Raw genomic sequence first — 23115 nt, 5'->3', positions numbered from 1 at the left:
TGGAAAAGGTCCCTTGATCCCTATTAAATGAGCCGCAGGTGGTGAAGGGAGTGGAAAGTGGTAGTTGTGTTCCATAAACAAGGTGAGGTGAAGGTGTGGTTAGTCTTTTGCTGGGCTGTAAGCAGCAGCATGGACCTTAGTTTTGTGAGGACTTTGGTGGGGGAGGAATAGCTCACCTTTGTAGGGCTTGCTTTCTTCAAAGTTCAAACTAGCTGTTTGAGTGTCTGGTCTTGAAGAGTGGGTGCAGTAAGAGTGCAGTAGGTTCATGGTGGCTAGTTAATCTGTGTTGAAACTGTGTTCTAGATGGAATCTGAAGAAAAGAGGACTCTGCCCTGAGTGCTTCTCTTTCTCCTGAGGAGTGAGCTGTGTACCAATCTGTAACAGGTTGTTGGTTCAACTTTTATTGTCACTTACTTTTATGAAGTCTTTAGCTCATCAAAATGTTTGCCTCACTGCATACCAGCTAGTGCCTATTGTCTTACTTTCTAACCCCTCTTTTACCAGTTGTAAGTTAATTGTGGACAGCAAGGTGCTTCTTGTGCAGGTTGTTTCAGAGGGGTCTGGTGATATATAATTTATAAGAAGGCTTAACTCTGCTCATCTAGAAAAGAGAAAAATTCTGTTGTGGTTTTGTTTTGGCTTCTCTAGATTCCAGGGTGTGTGTGTGTTGGTGTTTTTTTTTTTTTTTTTTTTTTTTTAAGAGTGGATGAAGTGGGTTTTTGTTGTTTGTGGGGTGTTGTTTTTTTTTTTTTTTTGGTTATATGCTCCTAAGTGGGGTGCATAAAGACTGTCTTGATTTTTGTCATGTGGCTTCCTAGTAAGACAAATGACAGCTGAGTGCCAAACTTCTTGGCTTGATAGAAAAATCAGGTTTCCTATCTCTAGATATTACTGTGGACTTTGTATCTTCTCTCCTAATGGGGGCAGAAATGAGGGCAAGTGGAAAATTTTCAAGATGGAGTTGCACAAGTGTAGGAGAATATTTTATTTTTTTAATTTGGACACTTTAGTCTGTTCATCCCTGCAATACTGTGACTTGTTTAGAAGTGTGGGATCTGTCATGTCCCTTAGCACTTTTTAAAGTGGCAAATCCTGATCACTTTTTGTCTTTCAGCTTAAAAAATGAACACTGCTCCAGCTTCAGAAAATGGACCATATTCCACAAACCACACAAGACCCTTTTTTTATGCGCAGCCAACAGCACAACAACCTTTCCCAAATCCATGGTACCTCAGTCATGTATATAATCCATACTGCGTACCTGCCCCAGGTAAGGCAAAATAGAGCCATCTGACGAAAACATGCTTTTAAAATTACTACCCGAGTGAAGGAAATGCAAATTTTATATTAAAGCACTTTTCATCTGTTGTGTAACTTTTGTATTTCCCCTAATATCATGGAGGCTAGAATTAGTGTATAAACTGAAGGCATCTCTCTTAAAATGTGCTCTCCTTGTCTGTTTATTCAGCTATATTGTAAACTGTTTTTTGATGTCTGTATCACGAGTGGGACAACACCAAATGAACTGGACAAGAAGAGTAAGTTTCCTAGGAAGAGTTTGGTAAACAGAAGCAGGCAGCTTCAGCAATTGGCAACAATAGGAAAGCCCATTTATAATGGGGATCACTACTATATCATTTGCCTATGAAGAATGTTGTGTAAAATCAGTTTGGCTAACTCTTTAGTCAAGGCAAAAACCTTGACATAACTCAGAGCTGAACTTGTAAGATAGTGCTGGTTTTGAAACCTTAATGGATATTGAATGAGTACCCTTGTGTGGTAAGTGTCTGTTCTTATTTACAGTTTGTGGAGAATGGGTGTTGATGAACAGACTGTCTTGCCCGAGGTCCTACAGGAAGAGTGTGGCAGAGCTGAAATAGAAACTGTCAGTCAACTTCCAGTCTCCAACCAGTTTCATGTTTGGGACACTTCTCTCACTGTGGGGCCTGTTAAAAGGTTCCATGCCAAAGCCTGCATTGTCAGGGATTTTAAGTGGAGGAAAATGTCACTTGAGCATTGTCTGGGAGTGTCTACTAAGATTTTTAGCTTAAAAACTAAACTACTGCTTTGACATCCTATCAGAAGTATGACCTCATAATGCACATTCTCCCTAATAGGCACAGGGACTACTGTTGTGGGATATTGACTACTTGCTACTGGGATAACTTAGGGCTCAAGAGAAACTGCAAATGCTTCATTGAATTGTACAGCACAATCCTCCAAAAGTCCATTGCTTTAAGCTAATGAAAAATGGGGGGACTATATGGAGGCTTCTAAAAACTGAGTGGGATTTTTTTAAATATCCTGTGTACTGTAATAGGAGGGAAAAGGGAGAGTTGAGAATGTTATGCCTGAAGCTTAGCTTCACTTGCCTTGTGCATTTAGTTAGTTCAGTCTTGTTTCTAGTAATTAAGTATAAATCTGACTCCATAAGAGGCTTTCAGTAGCTGTTTTTATAAGTATTGATGGCTTTCTGATTAGTCTTGGCTAATATGAGATTGCATAGTTTCAAGTAGAAACTTCTAGTGAAGATCAGATCTTATTAAAGTGCTCATAACATACTTTAAGAGTACATACTATTGCCCAATAAGTGCTTAGCAATGCACATATTAATTACATTTCTAACTGTAGTTAGAGATGTTCTTAAAAGGCATTCAATAGACAATAACTTAACAGATAAAAGCTCCAGCAGTTTGGATGGAAAATTTAAATCTTATGCTTCAGGAATTAGGAAGAAATGTAACCTATATGCATATTACCCTGTAATTGCCAACCTATGGAGTTCTTGCACTCTCCTCTTAAGTATTTGGTACTAGACAATGTTGGAGGTGGGATATTTGACTAGATAGCCCACTGATCTGAGCTAGCATGGCAGTTCCTATGTACCTAATGAATTCAGATGACTTTCAGCTTTTATTTCAGAAGATAATGCTGTTTATGTAGACAAATGCATCTCTCTCTCTCTCCTTTTTCCCTCTTTAATATCTGTAGGTTTCAGAAGTGGAAATCCATATTTTCCATTTTATTCTGTTGCACTACATGAGTACCCTGGATATCTTGTTCCACAACATCCCATGCACACAAGAGTTAACAGAAGACCTTATTTTAATGTTCCCCCACCCTCTCCTCTGTTTTATCATGCAACAAGGTTTAGACATTATAGTGGCCCTGGGAAAAAAACAGTGACCAAAGAAACACAGACTGATCCTAGACAGCCTGAAAACAAACCAAAAAAGCATCAGGATCTCCGTATAGAAACGAAAGGCTGTGAAGCAGGAAATATGGCCTGTGTTTCTTCTGGTAAGGGTACAGAAACTGAAAGTACTTCAGTGAAACAAGATTCATCTGGATCTTCTCTTGTGCCAGAAAGAGACCTTCAAAATATGGGGTCTTCCAGCTCTTCACAGTATAGAAACATTCCTTCAGGAAGCTATGCTTTTGAGAAAGAAGAGGTCAGAATAGAGTATGGAAATGGCTCGCCTGCAATTCAGCTGTGGAAGTCCTTTAAGGAAACTATTCCTCTGTATGATGTGGCAAGTGGTAAACCAGTCCCAGAGAATATTGTGCAACGTGACTTGTTTTCTGTTAGCTCTTGTGAAGGGGTAATATATAGTCCTCATGAAGGGGAGGAATTGGTGTCATGCACTTCTTATTCAGATGAACGAAAAACTGCTCTCTCTTTGAAGCAGAGTGGTGACGATGGGCAGGAAAAAGAGGTCCAAAATAATGAAGTAAAACTAGACGCAGAAAAGCGGGGAAATGCAAGCCAAAGGGTAAAATCTCCTCTAGATGAAGCCAGGGCAGTGCAAATTGCTGAGCTGGCCAGAACTGTTTGTAATGATCAGCTAGTGGCAAGGCAGGACACACTTTTTAAAAAATCTAGTTTGAAAAGATCTGCTTCAAAAACTTCTGAAGAGGAGTCCAACCTTGTTCAGCAAGCAGGATTATTTCCATCCAGTACAGAAATAACACATGACTCAAGTCCACAGCAGAAAAAGCTAAATCAGAGCCACAGTTCAACCAATGTAACGGATAAAAGCTTATGGTGTGAAGAATCCATGGAGAAGTATGTTCCTTCTAACAGCTGGCTAGCTTGCGTGGATGGCATGGACACTAACTACAACTATAATATTTGTTTGCCACAAAGGAATCGTCAAAGTGTACTCAGTTTGTCTTCTGATGAAATGTCTTCTAAAGATGAAGGATCATCAACTGATGATGATGTACCAGTGTCTTATTTTGTCCCTGACTATGTGCTTCAGAAGAGCATGTACGCTTTCCAAAAAAGTACAGAGGGCTCAGAGAAAGAGAAAATTAAAAGTGGTGGCTCCCTTAATGAAGATGAAGTGGTAGGAAGGGAGCAGACCAATATTGTCAATAGCCAGAACTTCAAAAGCTGTTCAGAAGTGAAGATTAAAAAGATGGCCAGCAGAGGTAGAAAGATTGGGGTCCTCCCTAGATCTTCTGGTCATAAGAAAATCTACTCCCTAAAGAAAAAAGCTGCTAAGAGTTTGTCTCTGTCAGAGGCTGAAGACTCTGAAGAATATTTTGTGGCAGAGGAAGAGGGTGACAGCGAGGATGAAGATGATGAAGTTGAATATTTCTTTCAAGAAGCCGCTCCATATGGACCCTTGATCCCTGATAAAGGCAGTTTCTATAGACAGATTGGACAGAGGGTGCTTTGGAAACCACCTAAAAATGCCATACCAGCTCACTTGATTAGCTGGCCTGCTCGGGAGAAAATAAAAACTAAGAGTGGGTTCTGTGAAAGCACTGGTCTGGCTTATAAATCAGGTGAGAAGGATCAGGATGAGGTTGTGTACAGTGATTACGGGTACTATGGAAAAAAGAGGCTTACAGCAAAACAAGAGGGATCTGAGCATCCGAGAACTTCACAGAGGTCTTCAAGAGGTGAGTTAATATGACTGGGATAAAAGTGCTGTGGGATCATAATTCAGAATACTTTGCAGCATGTGTTAATGCTCTAATTCTAAGTGCTAGCTGTATTCCTAAAACTGTGAAGGCTAAGAAAGAGAAAATGCTGTCACTTTCCTAAGTGACTCTTAGAGAATTGTAGCACTTCTGGCCTTTAGTTAAAGAACTATAGTGAACCTACTAAAACAAAAGGAAGTGGTTTTTTTTTTTTTTTTTTTTTTTTTTCTCCACACAATGCACGGTCTGTGGAACTCTTTGCCAGAGGATGTTCTGAAGGCCAAAACTATAACAGGGTTCAAAAAAGAACTAGATAAGTTCATGGAGGATAGGTCCATCAATGGGTATTAGCCAGGGTGGCCAGGGATGGTGTCCCTAGCCCAGTTGTGGGCAACCTGCAGCCCACAGGCTGCACTTGCCCCCTCAGGATAATCCACTGGCAGGCTGCCCGCAGCTCCCAGTGGCCGCAGTTCACCGTTTCCTGCCAATGGGAGCTGTGGGCGGCCACACAAATGTAAACGAACTCTCTGGCAGCCCACCAGCGGATTACCCTGACGGGGCTGTGTGTGGACGGCAGGTTGCCCACCACTGCCCTAGCCTCTGTTTGCCAGAAGCTGGGAATAGGCGACGGGATGGATCATTTGATTACCTGTTCTGTTCATTCCCTCTGGGCCCTGGCATTGGCTACTGTCAGAAGACCGGATACTGGGCTAGATGGACCTTTGGTCTCGCCCAGTGGAGCCACTCTTACGTTCTTATGTACTATTTTTGCCTTGTGCATAGCCAGCAAACTTTTGGCTAAGGCTAAATTTGAAATCTTTAATATTAGTAGACAGAGTAGAACTTTTTTTTTTTTTTTACACCCCAGGTTGAGCTTCAAGTGATGTCAGCTAGTAAACACATAACACTGTTGTTTGATCCCCATTTAATCTTTTTGACTTGGATAATATACTTGTTAAATAAACAAACAAGTTAAGTTTATTGAAAGACATTCTTGTTTACCACTGTCAAATGGCATCTTGGAAATATAATCTCTTAAATTTGTGTAAACACTGGCTACCATACCATTCCTCCATGTTACAAAATGGGCTTAGCTACGGTGGGGGAACTTTCTTATAAATTGATGACACAAGTGGATATAAACATGTTTCCTGTATCTATAGTAGGGGAGTAGAGGCCACTCAAATCCATGTGCTCCCCTCAGATTTGGCCCAACTGTTCCTCTGTAATGACTACAGCTGAGAGGTGGAGAATGGCTAGGCCAGATTTGAGTGAGTGGTGGTGTAGTCTGGCATACAGGTTTATAATGCAACTCAGGTTTGGCTCAGCCACCCCTCTGTTATGACAGAGAGGTGTCTGGGCCCAGTCTGCTGCCCTCAGCAGTTGCTTAGCTTGCTTAAAACTAGAGGAACGTCTGCAGGAGAACCAAAATATTGACACTTCAACAAGTTAGATTAAAAAGGAAGCAGTAGTTTATCTGAAGATCACTAAATAGTTCTAGCACACTTTTAAAAACCTAATTTAAAGTTTTGCTAAACTCCTCTTGGCCTGGGAGAGAATATTTCCTTTAGCTAGAAACAAAGACAAGCAAAGTCAGCTTCAGATAACTGAGCTCCTGTGACTAGCTAGTGATCAGTCTATTAATTACAGTAATCTGTTCTTGCTTTTTTCAAAAGCACGTCCATAAATGGCCATGATGTACTAGTATAATCAAGCAGTAACTGGTTCCATGTGAGGTTTTGCAGCCCTTTCACAATATCTATCAAATTTGGTAATACACAAAGGTACAATATGATAAACACGCATATTGAGTCTAATGAACAACATTTTAAAACGACAACATAAACTGCTGCCCAGCTATCAGTGATTGGTATCCATATAAATATTAGATTAGAGCTTTTTTTTTTTTTTTTTTTAAAAAAAAGCATCTTCAAATACTGGCCTCAGTGAACTACACATTTTGCCTCTGTATTGTAGGTCAACTGTAAAGTCAGTATGGTAATGTTGCTTATAGTAGATGCTTATTGATATTATTCAAATGTTTTACTATGTTGGTTTTAATTAGTAAGGTTACTAAAGGAAAACAGGGCGATGACAGCTGATGAGTACTGGATTAGAAGTGGCGCTAAACCCAAATTTGCCAGCCTGATTCATGGTAGCCTATCACCCCCAACCAAAAGCAAACAACAAGGTACAGCTGATTTCTTGTCACATCTCAGATCCTCTTCCCTTAAATATTCAAATAAACTGTTTTCAGCAGAATACTTTGCTATTTGGGTGGGATCTTTAACTATTGCTTTGAAGGAAATACATGTTTGTTTGTGTTCTTGCCACTCTGATGTGGCTCAGATAATCTATAAATCTGGCTGCTCTGAAGGAGGAGGAGTCTGCATATATAGAGAGTTGGGGTGGTTGTGGTGGACAAAACTTTTTTTCATTTTAAAGCTACAGCAGTATATCTTAATGTGGCAAGAAATGATGCCTTGTATCAATGCAGACTTTACTAGGACAATGTATTGCTACATAGTTAGATACTCTCTAACCCTGTCCTAACTAGACGCAACTCTTCTGTGCACCCTCAGCAGCAGTTTATTACTCTCTTGACAGGTGAACTTTACAGCTAAACCTCATGTTAGCCTATTCAGATACTGCTTTTAGAGAATGTTGGCTATAGCTGTTGATCCACGCTAATTGTATAGTGCGGCAGAAGAGTGTGTAGAGAAGAGAGAGAATCCTTGCTTCAGTAAAGAGAGTAAAAGTTATTAAATACTATGAACTTAAGTGAACCTGTTTTAAGCGAAAATTAAATATTCTGAATTGCTTGAAAAAGTAATGCTACTTTTATTTGGTCATTCAGGTAATCTGCTTTTGGATAAACCAAAAAGGAAAAAGATAGGCAAACCCCCTTACAAACGTAGAGATACAAGATGTGAGGCAGAAGACATTCAAGTGTGGGAAATGCCTAAACCCAGTGCACGCAAAGGTTAGCATACTGTTACATGCCATAAACACTAGATGTGTTCTAGCAGTAACTCTAAGCTTACTGGTGTGGTGGTTTTTTTGGTTTTGTTCTCCCCTCCCCTTCTTGGATTACAGTAACTCCTCACTTAATGTCCTCCCGCTTAATGTTGTTTCAAAATTATGTCGCTGCTCAATTAGGGAACATGCTCGTTTTAAAGTTGTGCGGTGCTCCCTTATAACATCATTTGGCTGCCTGCTCTGTCCATGGCTGGTAAGATTTTGTGGAAGAACAGCTACTTTATAAGGAAGCATTGCACAGGTTCCTCTTCGCCGCCGCCGCCCCCTCCCTCATAGTGCTTCTCCCACCACCAAACAGCTGCTTGGCAGCGCTTAGGACTTGGGTGCAGGAGGGAAGGAGCAGGGATGCAGCATGCTCCAGAGTGGAGGTAGGAAGAGTTGGGTCTGAAGCACTCCTGATCCTTTTTAGGAGGAGCATTCTCTGTCAATTTGCACGTTCCAAACTGCCTCCTGTATTTCCCTGCTAGTGCCAAAAACAGCCCATGTTTCCAGCCTGCTGCCTTCAGTTTCTGCAATTCATTTGTGTATTCCTGATAGTCCTGCACCAAGATTAAGGCACAAAATAAGAAAACTTAATATCAAACCAGTAATGCAAGGAATTTTATATTAACTGATTTATTTTAAAGATAGTTTGCTGAATATTTAATCAATTTCCAATCTTCTGTACTAGTGCTATGTAATCCAGGATCTGTGCTGCAGAACCTAGGTCTGCAGAGCTGGTGGGACTTCAGTATGTCTCAAACTCCTAGTTTACTACCTGCAATAGTATACCTCACTTGCTAGTTGCCTATTTTAAAGGAAGACTTTACAACAAGCATCGATGAAGGGAAAGTGCATATGTTAAAAACAAACTCTCAATTTTTTTTTTTAGGGTGTGGATCAAAGAGGTCTCTCTACAAAAGAAGATAATCTGATTTACAAATGAAGGGGGGAAATATGATTATTGTTACAAATGCTGGGGGAAGAACACAAACATACTGAGGTTGCATGTCTCAATCTTTCAAATGAGTCAATCAGTAGCTTTTTTTTTTTTGTATAAATCTTTCTAAGCTACTATGCACAGTTAAAGGGCAAGACGTAACACTGTAAAGAGTTGAAGTACACTATATTAAATGAAAGGAACACTTGAAATAAAGCACTCTAAATTGTACATAAGCACACTTGCTTAAAAGCAATAAAGCTAACAGAATTGCACTGATGTGTGGGTTTTCTTTCCTGAATACTGAAGTAAAAGCTTAAGGTAGGGATGGGTTGTCTGTACTGGTAAGCAACAGCACTTACCTGCCTACCTTCCTACCATATTGTTCTAAACTCTGTGCTAACTGCAAAGCTTGTTTTTGTAACCCTAAATTCAGTGCTGCTTTTCAGAGGTCAGGACTTCAGGTAACGAAATTTCTCTATCTTCAGAGAATAGAACAGAGGGGATGTTTGTCAGTGTTCTTTCAGGAGTACAGCCGTGACTTTCCCTGGGGTCCTCTCTTCTGTAGGAAAACTAGATGAAGGATTAATCTTCAGTGGAGAATACTAATGACAAAACAACTCTTCAGAATTCCTGAACCAAAGAATTTAATATACAGTAAATAATTCCATATCCCTTGGCTGCTTATGTAATGATTGCCTGGCAGATGTGGAGACTGTAGTGCTCTAACAGTTAAGTGATCCTCAGCATTCTGGTTTTAAGTGACAACTTCTTCAGCTGTTTTAGCATCTCCACTGCTGCAGCTATCTGTCTAATATGTCCACTACATTTAATGCTGAATCTGGGTACACCTGGCCTAATACCACTTTTACCTCTTAAATTCTCTTGTTATCCTAAAAATGACTTAATTCTGGCATCGCTGTAAAATGCCATGTCACTATACATGTACTCCAAGTAGCTTCCCTGCATGTTAAAATACCTATCTCTGAACTGTCTTGGTAGCAGTCTGTATGGGAATAAAACAAATTACTGGGGTACTTCAAAACATCTCTGATGCAGTAGATTCTGGGAGCTGAGTAGATACATGTGAAAAGAGATGCAGAGGGCCTTTCAATTTAAATGGCTCAGAACTGTGCTAGTGTGGCTATGGACCAAAATTGCAGTGGTTCAGAATAAAGCCATTATGATGTTCCTCTAGAGCAGTGGTTCCCAAATTAATTCTACTGGTGACCCCTTTCACATAGTAAGTCTCTGAGTGCAACCCCCCCACCCCATAAATTAAAAACTCTTGTCTATATATTTAACACCATTATAAATGCTGGAGGAAGAGCAAGGTTTGGGGTGAAGGCTGACAGCTTGTGAACCCCCCTCCATGTAATAATTTCACAACCCCCTGAGTGGTCACAACCCCCAGTTTGAGAACCCCTGCTCTACAGCTTTCTGAAGTGTGTCTGATTCAGCTAGGTACCTAACCAGCTTGGTGTGTCTGTTAAATCACCTTGTTGACTCTAGTGTCAGAAAATCAGTTGAACAGCCTGTTTGTACAGACTTCTCTATACTGCCATTTTAGGCAGTAGTGACTCAGATACAGGCTTATAACTACTGCTTTGTTGCATTTTACTTTTGGGGACTTCAACAGACTATGCAAGAAACCCTACACATGTAGGACTGCTGAAGGAAAAAAATCCCCTTTTTTGGCAAAGGAGGATCAAACAGACCCCTGAGATTCCACCATTGGATGTCTTGTTGGACAGACTTGTTGCCTGACTCAATTTCTAAAAGTTATGAGTTGCTAGCTAAATCTTCTGTCAGACAGTGGGTGGGGTATAATCACCAAATCTTATGGCAGTGGTGGCTTGACATGTCAAATTTGAATTCTGCATTTTCACATTCAGAATGTAGAATTCTTATGTATATTTGGTGTTATATAATTTCTCCCACTTCAATGTTGATTAAGAATTGTTTGTTCTTAGCAGCTGGGTGAAAAGATCAAACTACAGCTGTTTCAATTAAATACAGAGAATGTAAGAACCACTTACAAAAATACTCTTTGCATGCTGACTATAGATCTGCTAAGGAAAGACAGATGTATGTAAGACACAAAGTTCTTCCACAGCACATATTCTCTGTAGCTGGTTTGTTGTGCTAGCTGGCTATTAATCAACTACTCTGGAATGTCAAAAGTCATCTCTGACCTCTCACTGAATTTTCAGTAGCTTGTTATGCTCGAATCTTGTCAGTGCATACAGAACATAGATATCCCTGCTCCAAACATCTTTGTCTTCTCTACAGCTCTCTAGTAGTGCCACAACAGTTCAGGAGGAAAAAAATATTTAACTAAATAATCAGACCCAGAAAGTTTGCTAGGATGACTCATAGCTCTATGAGCAGGTAAACATGTTATAGCTACACTCCTCTTGATTTGTCTAGTCATGTGAATGTTTCATAATTCTAGCACTCATAAGTAACATGATAAACCAGAATCTACATGCACTGGAGGCAAGAAACTTGTTAAAAGCTTCAGTCTCTGAAGTAAATAATTACCAAGATGTCAAGTGCCTTAAATAAGTAAATGGTTAATCAAAGGTAGATGCTGGTTTCTCAGTTTAACACTTTATGGAACAATTCAATTGTTGTTGGTTTTTTTCCTCCTCCCGAGAGTAGAAAGGACCATTAGTTGTCTATTCTGACGTGCTTACCAAACCTGCCTTTTGCCCAACTTGTGATTGAACTTGAGAATCTTAGACATCCCATTTTTATTTTTAAAACTCTAAAATGTACCACATACCTTGCCAATTAGTAACAATGCCTACTTACACTGTTTTCAGTTTGAATTTGCATGACTTAATTTTTCATCCATTAGATTTCATGTGCTAAAGGCCTATCAAACATCTTCTCCCTGTATAGGTATATAAAAACTGCACTCAAGCTGCCGCTTAACTTTGTATTCAATAAACTGATTGTGCTGCTGTAGCCTCTTGCATTGTATTTCCTGGACAAGAAGTTAGTCTTGTTGCTCTTCTAAGCCTGCTCCAAATAATCATTTTTGAAGCACAGACGCTATAGTCCAGGAAGTGATATTAGTCATGTTGTCTACAGCAGCCTGTTTACCCTGTCATAGTATCACACTGGAAGCTCATGTTTGGTTTATGTACAGTGGCTCCTATATCCTTAACTGAGCCGCTGTTTTTAAGAATACAGTTCCCTACCTTGTAAATACTATGTTCTCTATTCCTATAGGTAAAGCTCTTTCATTTAACTCTATTAAAACGTGTTTGAGTCACATCACTCTGTAGCAGTGACTTGTCATCCTCATTATTTACTTCTGTATCATGTATGAACTTTTTATCAGTAACTATGATATATTCCAGGTCACTGATTAAAACTGTAAATAGTAGTGGGTTGACAACACATCCTTAGGGGGAAATCACATTAGAAACGACTACCTGTTGATTCCTAGTAACAATTGTTTGGTCAGTGAGCCCCTTCTTTTCCATCACTATTAAGTGTTCCACAGTGATGTACAGGGAGAACATTCTCACTTGCATATAGAACAATAATTATTCTGATAAGTTTATATGGCCAAAGATATTTTTTAAAAAGTGAGTGTAGCGAGAGATAAAAATCTTTCTAAATATTTTAAGGAAAAAATATTAAAAATAAATGTTTAACAAAGCTTAACCCTTATAGTAGAAGAAAGGCAACCAGCACCACCTCTATGAAAGATAAATACCCAAGGAAGTAGCAGAAAGGGATGGGGACATTAAGGATTAATGGGAAGAAGTTTTATAAAGAAACCTTAGTATGGCTTTCAGGATAGACTTCCAAGCAAAAACTCTAAGGAAAGATGCAATAACCACCATAGAGCCTCTGTTACGTTTTAAAGATTGGCTTTGCTGTAGCCACTGGTAGGAAGTTATGGAGTTGTTGCAAGACATCTCCCAGAACCTATTTGTTGTGTGGTGGCTTCTCATACCCACCTTCCCTCAACCATGCTGCAAACAAGCAAGCAACTGGATGCTCTGTTGACCATTCTTGTATCTCCACTGCAGCACTGTAAAGAAGGAGATCAATCAAGCCAAATCTCAGGCAGTTCTGACTGCTAAGGCTACTGACAAAGAAACTGCAGTTTTAGCCAGCTGTCACAGTTACCCTTTCATAGAGCATTCCTGAACTGTCGATAGTCACTAATAAGTAACATTAACTTTGCATATAAACAACTTGTTTACTAAATACTATTAGAGAAGATACTCTGTAGCCGCTTTTGGAACATTCACTTCTGGGACTTAATATAGAATGCAGATAATGTCATCTAAAAAGTTACATTGCTGTGATTTAAGAGAGGATTATGCACAGTTGTGATGACGGTGACATGGTCTATACTTTAGATTTGGAGGATGTCTTGTAAAGGAGAAGAAATGGATTTGTCCCCCTTTTTATTCCCTTTGCTTCTGTTGATATAAAAATCTAGCAAGGAAAAAAGTACAGGCCTCTTCTTCTAAGTAGGGTTTTTTCAACCCTGTTTCCAGTCATCCACAGTATCTTTCTGGAAGAACGGTAATAGCAGGTTTATGCAGACTTCACCTACTTAGTATACTTCCCTTCTCAATATTTATTCAGATTGTTTAAACTATTAACTCCAATGCCTGAAAATTATGCACAAGGGGAAAAAAAAGTATTTTGTTAGAAGTTCACCATTCTCACCCCCTTCCATTATAGGCTCAGAAAGCTTTCATGCCAAGAAGAAGTGCAGTTTTAACCTGTACTAAAGTGTTAGGGTGAAATCCAACCACCACCAAAGTCAACACTGTCAGGATTTCACGCTTGCCCCAAACAAGGCTTTACCATGTGATAGCTGTTCAGTGTAAGTCCTAATGGGGAGCCTAAGTTTGAGTCTACCTTGGGCAGCTACAACTGCCTTGTTCAAGTTCATGTTTTAAACACACCTTTTTCCTCCCAATGAGGGAAAACTCCAATTCTGTATCTGAGGTCTCTCACAAAACAAAGAAAAACCAGCTTTGACATTTCTGGTATTTTCAAAGTAAAACACTTTTCAGAGCTTCTTTCATTGTCATAAAGCAGTTCCAAAGAGTCCACAGGACAAACCCCTTTTTCTCTTGCAGGTTACTTTTAAACACCTAGACTTCCTGCAACCATAGGTTCACATCACAGTGAGATCAGTCTAGCCATTCATCTTGCAGGGGCAGATATATCTGGTATTATGCTGTTTACTGTTGTACAGATCTTTCCAGTCCTGTCTGCCTTGGGAGATTATTAGAGATCCCATGGACCTTTTTTGTAAAAGGAGGCATTTGTCCTCATGTCCTTGACCAAAGTATCCTTGTGTCCAGCCTGCTTTTTCTTTGCTACATTTCTATAGTACCAAGTGTACTGTATACACTTGTAAAACATCTGGAATTCCTTCCATATATTGATACAAGAATATCCTTTGCATTTTTCCGTATTCACAATGATTCACAAAATATTACTGTATTAAATATTTTACTAAATATGTAAAATTAAAACACATGTTTGTTTCTGAAAAGGTTTGGGGAAGTAACTTTAAACGTATCAATACAAAACAGATAGTGAACCATGCTCAGAAGAACATTGTTACCCATTCCATTTCCAACATGAAAATTCCTTTCTAAGCAACTAACATGGTAGCTTTTGTCAGCAAAATTAGTGGGAGAGTTTTATTATTATTTAGCAAGAGATTTTCACACTTGGAGCCCAATTTTGCAGTTCAGAGGATTATTTTAACGAGTAGGTGCTGGTCAATGCTGTAGAGTGGGGCTCAGAAATAATGTTGAAATTACAGAACTGAGCTTTTCTTCAAGTGAATAAAAATAAACCCTGCTAACAATACACTTTTGCCTGAAAGTAAAACCCCTTCATTAACATTAATAGGTTTTTCCTTATGTCACACATTTTAAAGCCTTGGCAGCTGCCATTCATGGGATGATCAGAGTGACCATCAGCATGCGGGGAAGATACACTACAGCCTGATTACAGTTAGCTTGGACATGGCAACATCCATTGTTGTTTGCTGTAAATGGGAAGTCCTAACATGTTTCAATGCTTTGCACAGTACAAACTGCAATTCCCATTACAGTGAAGCTCTGTGTGTAATTAAATTGTTTTATGGGGTAAACATTACCTCACTAGAGGGCTCTGCTGAAATATGTAAGCAGTCCCTTAGGGGGTGGCTGTTTTTTTAAAACAGGTGGCAGCATAACAGAGGTTTTATCAACCATCAAGGTAGATGATCATTAGCCAACGTTTCACAGTACATAGGTATGCTCAAGTAAAACCATTCCTTGTTAAACAGCCATAACTGAGCTCATCCCTTGCTTAGTGCACCACTGCAGAGAGGCAGAAAAGGATGGCACAAATGGGACATTAGACGTACCCGTTTGTATGTTCTCCTAGACTATTACAAAGCCCTTTTTGGTTGTTTCTTCCTCATTCTTTGGATGTTTCCTTACAGTTCACAATCTGGGGTCAAGAAGCACTTAGCAGGTGACTGCTGTCAGTCAGACTCTGACCTTTCATTTGATTTAGAAGATTTGTGCTTTCTTTTCTTTTTCTTCTTTTTTTCCTTTTTCTTTTTCTCCTTCTTTTTCTTCTTCTTGTGTTTTTCTTTACATTCTGAGGAACTGGAGCTGCCACTACTTTCATCTTCATCTGAAGTAGAGTCTTCCAGCAGTTGCTTCAATTGCTGTATCCTAAATACACAAAAATTAATGTGAAGGAGAATCCTTTCTCCATGTGTGCAGCAGTATGCTGCCCCCCCCCCCCAAAAAAAAAAAAAAAAAAAAAGTGAATGATGTAGTAGATTTGTGAGAACTGGTCACCAGATTCTCTTTGGGGAGGATCCCCGGCTATGCAAATCACTCCCTTCAATGTTCAGTCAGAGTCCAAGTTACGGCTTTGTGAGCTCCCGTTTTCAGCCAGCCATTTGTCCAACTCAAGGGTTTTTCGATCATGTGGGTGGGGTGGTTGATAAGGGGAGGGCCTCTACTACTACCCAGCAAAAGAAGTTATTTGATGTTTTTATATTAATATGTATACAGTGTACTCAGACGCAACAGCCATCAGTGTGCCCCCATACCAATTTTTATACTACTACTAACTGACATGCAGGGGAATCCGGGATGAATAAATTATGAGGTTCTGTTACAATGATGAAGAGGGGGAAGTCACTAGTATCACTGACATAAAAAGCAGGTTCTCCTTTCGCAAAACAGGTAATTTCTCCGGCAAAAGTCCCCCCTGTTTAGTTCCATACTAAGATGGATTCTTAACAGATAAGGAAAGTCTCCTTACTTGCTTCATTACTTCTATTTGGTACCATCCATTTCAACTTGGTGTTTATTTTTTTTAAACACATGCAACTGGTCACTTGCAACTATACTGAACCCTACCCCTTAAGCTCAAATGTTGATTGGACATTGCTCATCAGTGATGCTTTCCAGTGCAAGGAACAAGAAAGAGAATTAAACGCTGCTGCCCTATTTACTGAATAACGATTTAATAGTAGGAATAAAAGCCACATTTTTCAAACATGGGTACCTAAAGCTAGCTTCCTAAATCCTTACAGAGGTATCTAAATAAAACCAACCTGGTTTTCAGAACTGCTGAGAAATCTCATTGAAGTAAATTGGAGCTGCGAGTGCCCAGCACCTTTAAAAATCAGACTACTTTTACTAAAGACATAAAAAAAAATAGATTTAGGAGCCTTCCAGGTTTGAAAATGTTGGCAAAAATGAACATGTCTACTTTTTGAACAGGCAGTTCTAGGAATCATTAAATATAAATCACTTCAATTTATGAGCGAGAAGCAAGTAAAATAGCAAGTATTTATTAAAAAGGGACAAATGACATCTCCTCTTCTGCATTAGCTGTTTATTAAAATACAAAGCTTACCATTAAAAATTAACTTTTGTTTGGAGGTGATGAGCTGAACAGTGAGGGAAATTTTGCCCATACAATCTAATTTTCACAGCATAATATCAAATTAAAGTCTTACATTTTTTTTTTTTTTTTATTTACTACAAAGACATACTTACCTCATTTCCTTTTCATGGCGTTTATTTTCCCTTATTACATCATACATAGGGTCTTCATGTGCCTTTGAAAAAGAGGAAATTAAAAGCCCAATATCAGTAAAAGAGACTATCACTGGCACATATATTTATTACGCTTTCCTACCATTAAAATATCCAATCCAACAATAAACGTTTATTACAATAGAAGGGTCCCAATTAATCCCAAACTCTCAATTCACAATGATGCACTGATATTATTGCAAACCTTTTGATGAATTTGGGCTGATTTTTGACATCAGAAAAGGTTTATGCAACTCTAATCCAAAGACTATGTAGCTGACTGCATAGGGCTCTCCTTGCCCACAACACGTCTCCTCCTAGAGCTGAGGACTATCTCCTATAGATGCTCAACTATTACGGTGATATGAGACATAAAACTGGTTATAAATAAATTAGAACTTCTGCTGAACTCCTGAAATAATCTTAAATATGCCTCTAACACATTTGAACCTTCCCTCTCCATTGCTTCCTTTTTCAGTCACTGGGGACAACACTGACATCCTGCCTGTGAGTCAGAACCATAACCTGGATATCATCCTCTACTCAGACCTCCCTCTAGGTCCTCATATCCATGCAATGTCTAAATCTTGCAGATCTCTTTTCTCTAAAACATGACATTTCTGATCCAGCCACACAGCTACAACTCTTGTTCAGGCTCTTTTTATCTCATATCTTGATTACTGCAACATCCTTTCCTCTGGCCTTGACAAAGGCAATCTTGCCCCAGTAATATCCATTCAGAATGCTGCTGCAAAGATAATTCTCCTAGCTCATTGCTTTGACCATGTCACGTCCCTCCTTGTATCCCTCCACTGGCTCCTTCTTTTTTATTGCTTCAAACATAAGTGGCTTGTCTTCCCTTTCAGGATGTTCTTCCACCCTAATTCTATCATCTCTCATTCACTGGCGTCAGTTCCCATCTCTGATTAGCCCATGATGCAAGCCTCCACTGCCCACTTGTTAAATTTGCAAACAAACACCATAGTCCTTTCTCCCATGCTGCCTCTCATGTTTATGAGATGCTCCCTGTAAACATCTGCAAAACTCCTCATTATCCTCCTTCAAAACCCTTTTTTTCTGTGATGCCTCAAACAACTTGACCACAGTTAGTACACTGGTGTGCTTAAAACACAGCCTCCCATGTTGAACAATATCATCTCATTGTTTCCTCGTACTCCATCTGTCAGTATTATATCCTCTGTTGTCTCTTGGCTAAGCTTCTGGAGGCATGTGTTTGTACAGCGCCAAGCACAATGGGGTATTGGTCTATAAAGAGGATTCCTAGGCTCTATGGTAATAAAAATAATCTTCCAGTTTTTTCTCTACCACTATTTCTATGGTCAAGTGTATTGCAGAGACACCTATACATTAGCATAAAGGAGAATACCTACTAAGCACCAGCACTCAAATCCCATATATGGAAGGCATTTTGTCCATCCATAGTTAAGGAAGAAGCTAGCTTTCTATTTTAAATTTGATTCCCAACCCCGCCCCTTCCTATTTCTACCTAAACAATCCCCCTGAAATTTTACATACCCTATCTTATCCCAGGATAGAATTTTTCTGTGAAATGTATGCCAAATTATATGGGAGTTTTACAGATAAGGTATTTCTAAAATTTCTGCATCATTCACTCTTTGAACAACTTCCTAACTTTCTTGTGGCTCCTCATAGCTTGGCCTACAAACTCATTTGATGCGAGGTACTCCAAATCTCTTGATGTTACCTGGGCAACTCACCGCTGATTATTTGTTAATAGAGTTTTAGTTCATTGATATTTAATCATAAATAACTGATGTTGAAAAGATTAATGAAATATAATGGTTGAAAGTTTCTTGCAGACTTATAATTTAAATGCAAATAATTATTATCTTCCTTTTAAAGAGTGGGTTTTCTGCAAATTAGTAATATATTTAATCACATCTGTGTATGAAGAGAGACATTTTTCTCTAATAAGAGGATTATGGTCAGGTTTCAACATCAATATGATACTAGATACGGCAGATAGACCATAACCTAATAGACTTCTTTTCACTAGCAAGATTAGCCATCATCATTAATGAAAAATACAACCAATACTACAATATTTGTACTTACTACTCTGAATTGTTCCAATTTCTGATTGCCTTTAATAAAGAATGGGCATTCTTTATCTCCTGTTCTGTGTCCATAACGTTTACATCTCCAACCTTTAGTAAAACAGAAGCAAACTGAATCCTTGAGTCAGCTCACAACCGTTTAAAAACATTAATGGAAAACATCTTTACATAGTTGAAGTACAGTAAAGAGAAACAAACCATTAAATTCAGTCTGCAAATCTACAAAAGCCTTCAAGATGCTGGCTGCTATTATATCAATATGAAGTCAATATATCTGGAATAGTCACTTATTGCCAAGATTTTTTTGCCTGAAGTCAAAAGATTTATAAAAGAAAAAGGCACAATGAAATTTGGATGCTTCTTGCCCTTACACTGCATAACTTTGACTTCTTTTCCTAATGGCATCCAGAGTCCTTTAGTTGGGGCATGAGCCAGGAATTCTCGGGCATGTTCATTGCCTGGTACATCAGGAATGCAGTCTTCTGGCTTAGTTTCATCTTCCTATAGAAATGGTAAGCAAAACAAAACCCCTATTTCATTTACCTTTTTTTAAAGCAAATAACCCAAGTGTATATGTCATCATTTACTAATGGACCTACTTTCTCCCTTATATTCCTTTCCTCTTTTATATCCATAAAATAACTTCATTCTTTAACCCCTTTTAGTAACATTAACTCATTTTTCTTTTTTGCTACCCTTAACTTTTCCCTTCAAGCCTGAATATTCTTGCTGAATTGCTTCCCACCTGTTCCATTTAGTCCAATGATTACATTTCAACTTCTATTGATTTTCTCTTCTTTGTAATTGAATATAGCCTTTACAATACAATAGCCTTTATATGCGGCAGTTTTTGTTTAAGTTGCAAACACTAAATTATGACTCTTTGAATCTGGTAAGAGGAATTCCACAAAAGATCACATACTAATTTAATGTGATGTTAATGGCAAGGAGAGAGGGAATCATACAAGGTGGATCTGGTTCCCCAAAAGCCAATGGAAAAACTCCTATTGACTTTAATGAACCCAGGATTCCACCCAGTGTTTACAATTTCTTTTAAACACCAAACAGTTATTACAATTTACTAACCTTAATTAGCCCTGGAGGAGGTTTCTCATAGCTGGAAAACAATAAAAATATAGAATCATAGAATATCAGGGTTGGAAGGGACCTCAGGAGATCATCTAGTCCAACCCCCTGCTCAAAGCAGGACCGATCCCCATTTTTTGCCCCAGATCCCTAAATGGCCCCCTCAAGGATTGAACTCACAACCCTGGGTTTAGCAGGCCAATGCTCAAACCACTGAGTTGTATTAACATTATTTTCTACAACTTCGCATCAGACTTATATACATGGACAAAACAAAGCCGTTCAATGCTATAAAATTAAAAATTTCATATAATTTAAACGTACTTAGCTTAAAGCTTTATTTAATTACACTCCTTAAGAAGTGTAGCAGCCACAGTGCAACACAGAGATGCAAACAGAGTGAAGTGATGCTTGTGGTGTTTCTAAACAGCCAAAAAAAAAAGTCTTCTGCAAATCACACAATTCACTCTAATTTGCAAACATGCTTTCATTTTGTGTGTTTGCTTGGAAATGACAACTTCATTACGCTGCTTTACAGAGATGCTTCGTGCATCCAATTGAGCCCTAGCTGCCAGAAATTCACAACTCTCTCATCTTGAAAGTCTAGCTATGGTAAGGAAAATGACATCTTGCCACTCCATATTTATTTTTTCCAACACTGTGTCATAAGTATACTCAACTGACAATGTCAAAGCAAGAATTTTCTTACTGCCAGCACTACAAGCTCAACCTAATACAGGATAATCAAACTGTCTCTCTAGTACATTCATCATCACCAATAACTAATCTGAAGACAGCATCAGTGATAGTTTTGTTGATGACTCAGGAGGCTGTTCTGCAGCCATGTTGGATCAGCAGTGTTGACAGTAGAAAGAGAGACTTGTTTTTGTCCATACAGTAGGCAGATCTGACTTGGAAGACACCAATGGAGACAATGCACACATGGGTGTTCAATGCCACGGTATCATTTGATCATCTTCTTAACAATAGCAACACTTTAAGCACTGTCTGGAGTAATTCACAATAAGAAATCCCTACTCTCACTGTGAAGGAATTAACATTAAATTATGATTGCAGCCCATGATATTTCCATCCCTCTCAACCCCCTTTTCATAAATTAAGGCACACACATATTTTACAGGTTTCAGAGTGGTAGCCGTGTTAGTCTGTATCAGCAAAAACAACGAGGAGTCCTTGTGGCACCTTAGAGACTAACAATTTTACATATTTTGCAGCATCAGAGGAATCATTCAGCACATCTTAAGTCTTTTACATCGTACATTTTTTCATTCACTCCAAAGGGATCCTGCTGATCATGCTTTGCTGCCAAACTACAGGTCCCACGCTTTCTTTGAAATGACACTTAAAAAACAAACAGGACAGATACAAAGTCAGGGAAGGAGTTGGGGGAAGGACTGGTGACAGAATTTTTTTTACCTATCTTCACATGGACAGGTATATAGAGAATGGACAGACTGGCTGCCTTCTGTAAAATGTTCAGAGAAATTGGTGGGCATAGCAACAACAAATAATCCTGGACCTATTTCTATGCAAAATGGGCCATATTTGGAAGGTCACTGCACACAGGGGCCCACTAGAAGACTTGTGCACCGCAGGTGAAACACTGGCTACGTTTTCCACTCTGCTTCAAGTTCCCTGACCCTAAAGAGACCAGAGGCTGCACTACAGCCAACAGTAGCCACAGAGTGGTACACCTCTCACTCTGCCAAGGCCCAAATGTACAACACAAAGTGTGACAATGGCTCAAATTGAGACCATAAAAATATTATTCACGCAACAAAGTTAACAAGCGATGGGTTTGATTCCTCAGTGTAGAGAGCTCTATAGCATCAGTTTAACGATTCTGCATTTCTAACGTTTATAACTTTCAACTATAAAAGTGAAGGGACAGATTTTTTGGGGAACTTAGGTAACTTTGGAACTAAGTTGAGTGACATTCCTCAAAAAGAGGAACATATGAGAAGCATTTGCTGGGATAGGTCCCACTGGATTTTGTAAATAAAACTCCTACTCCAGCTTCATACACTGATTATTCCTGGTTACCTTTGTTCCTGACAGTACAAGGTCTTGGGCTGCACATGGGGTTACTTCCAGACAGGATTTTATTGGGAGCACATGAACATTGCTTTTGCAACATGTTTAGAGGCAACAAATGCTGCCCTCAAGTTTCATCCCGGATTTCCAGCGCCCTCCCGAGGACCCAGTTCAGCAGAGTGTTATGATTTGTTTGCAAACGCACCGGAGGCGCTCAGATACCAGGGGGATGGGCTAGGGTTTGGGTTCAGCCTGTGACAGAGGCAGGGGCTAGCCGTGAAACGGAGAGCTGCCTGCGGCGCAGGCCCCATCTCTGCAAGGACGGCTCAGCAACGGGTGGGGGCACTGGCGGGCAGCTCCCCAGCCCAGCCAGAGAGGGGCTTGTGGCGGGGACTCTCCGTCTGCTCCCCCCCCCCCGCCGCCGCCGCCCCCCCCTCCGAACCCCTTACAAGGACTCCAGGTGCTGGATCTGCTGGATCTGCTGCACCTCCCGCTTCTTCCTCTTCTGCTCGTGCCGCTGCAGCTCCCTGCCGCCGCCGCTGCTGCCCGCCAGGGGCTCGCGCTGGCTCCTGGGCCGCTTGTGGTGGTGGCGGCGGCGCCTCTCGGCGGCGGCGGCCTCCGCCCTCTCCCGCGCCCCCCGCCGCTGCGACATGGGGGCCCCGGGCGCGGGCGGCCCGCGGGAAGGGGAGGCACAGAGCCGAGCAGCAGCAGCTCCTGCGCCGACCGGCGCCTCCCCTCCCCCTGCGGCGGATTTCACTTTCACTTGGCTTCCCATCGCCGCCGCCGCTGCGGGCAAAGCAGGGACTTCCTCTGGGCGGCCGGGCCTGGCTAATCCCGGGCAGCGCCCCCTCCTTCTCCAGCGCTCGCGACGGCA

At 40.1% G+C, this 23115-nt stretch overlaps 2 protein-coding genes across 13 annotated transcripts; one reads left to right on the top strand and one right to left on the bottom strand.

Annotated features, from left to right (window-relative positions):
• The first annotated feature begins 1 nt into the window (after position 1).
• LOC102934788 lies at positions 2 to 9165 on the top strand. Of its 11 annotated transcripts, XM_043540627.1 has the most exons (7): positions 35 to 82; positions 304 to 384; positions 1115 to 1270; positions 2992 to 4911; positions 6998 to 7123; positions 7790 to 7915; positions 8843 to 9165. In XM_043540627.1, exons 3-7 carry the CDS (start codon positions 1123 to 1125, stop codon positions 8878 to 8880), a joined length of 2358 nt encoding a protein of 785 aa, XP_043396562.1. In that variant the 5' UTR covers positions 35 to 82; positions 304 to 384; positions 1115 to 1122; the 3' UTR covers positions 8881 to 9165. The 11 variants fall into 11 exon arrangements, 10 of the variants coding, with proteins under 10 accessions (XP_043396563.1, XP_043396567.1, XP_043396561.1 ...); XM_043540628.1 differs by lacking the exon at positions 304 to 384 and having other exon boundaries at positions 2 to 82; XM_043540631.1 differs by lacking the exon at positions 6998 to 7123 and having other exon boundaries at positions 38 to 82.
• Positions 8571 to 23031, bottom strand: RP9 (RP9 pre-mRNA splicing factor). Of its 2 annotated transcripts, XM_043540639.1 has the most exons (8): positions 21460 to 21491; positions 20187 to 20217; positions 19472 to 19601; positions 19099 to 19190; positions 16963 to 17024; positions 15439 to 15618; positions 12871 to 12944; positions 8571 to 9463 (listed from the first exon to the last, which is right to left on the bottom strand). In XM_043540639.1, exons 1-8 carry the CDS (start codon positions 21474 to 21476, stop codon positions 9414 to 9416), a joined length of 636 nt encoding a protein of 211 aa, XP_043396574.1. In that variant the 5' UTR covers positions 21477 to 21491; the 3' UTR covers positions 8571 to 9413. The 2 variants fall into 2 exon arrangements, with proteins under 2 accessions (XP_043396574.1, XP_037746021.2); XM_037890093.2 differs by lacking the exons at positions 8571 to 9463; positions 12871 to 12944; positions 21460 to 21491 and adding an exon at positions 22691 to 23031 and having other exon boundaries at positions 14376 to 15618.
• Positions 23032 to 23115: the final 84 nt, after the last annotated feature.

This window comes from Chelonia mydas, chromosome 2 (genome assembly GCF_015237465.2).
Source record: "Chelonia mydas isolate rCheMyd1 chromosome 2, rCheMyd1.pri.v2, whole genome shotgun sequence".
NCBI classification, from domain to species: domain Eukaryota; kingdom Metazoa; phylum Chordata; order Testudines; family Cheloniidae; genus Chelonia; species Chelonia mydas.
The sequence above is the reverse complement of the archived record's forward strand: the minus strand, read 5'-3'. Positions and strand labels throughout refer to the sequence as shown.

What these genes read in the sequence shown, in the direction of transcription:
- LOC102934788 (XM_043540626.1), top strand. Translation starts at nt 1,123, where the DNA reads ATGAACACTGCTCCAGCTTCAGAAAATGGACCATATTCCACAAACCAC. An exon ending in ATACTGCGTACCTGCCCCAG is followed by an intron (nt 1,271 to 2,991) that starts GTAAGGCAAAAT and finishes TAATATCTGTAG; the next exon opens with GTTTCAGAAGTGGAAATCCA. An exon ending in TTCACAGAGGTCTTCAAGAG is followed by an intron (nt 4,912 to 6,997) that starts GTGAGTTAATAT and finishes GGTTTTAATTAG; the next exon opens with TAAGGTTACTAAAGGAAAAC.
- RP9 (XM_037890093.2), bottom strand. Translation starts at nt 23,016, where the DNA reads ATGGGAAGCCAAGTGAAAGTGAAATCCGCCGCAGGGGGAGGGGAGGCG. An exon ending in ATCCAGCACCTGGAGTCCTT is followed by an intron (nt 20,218 to 22,690) that starts GTAAGGGGTTCG and finishes ATTGTTTTCCAG; the next exon opens with CTATGAGAAACCTCCTCCAG. An exon ending in AGAAGTCAAAGTTATGCAGT is followed by an intron (nt 19,191 to 19,471) that starts GTAAGGGCAAGA and finishes GTTTTACTAAAG; the next exon opens with GTTGGAGATGTAAACGTTAT.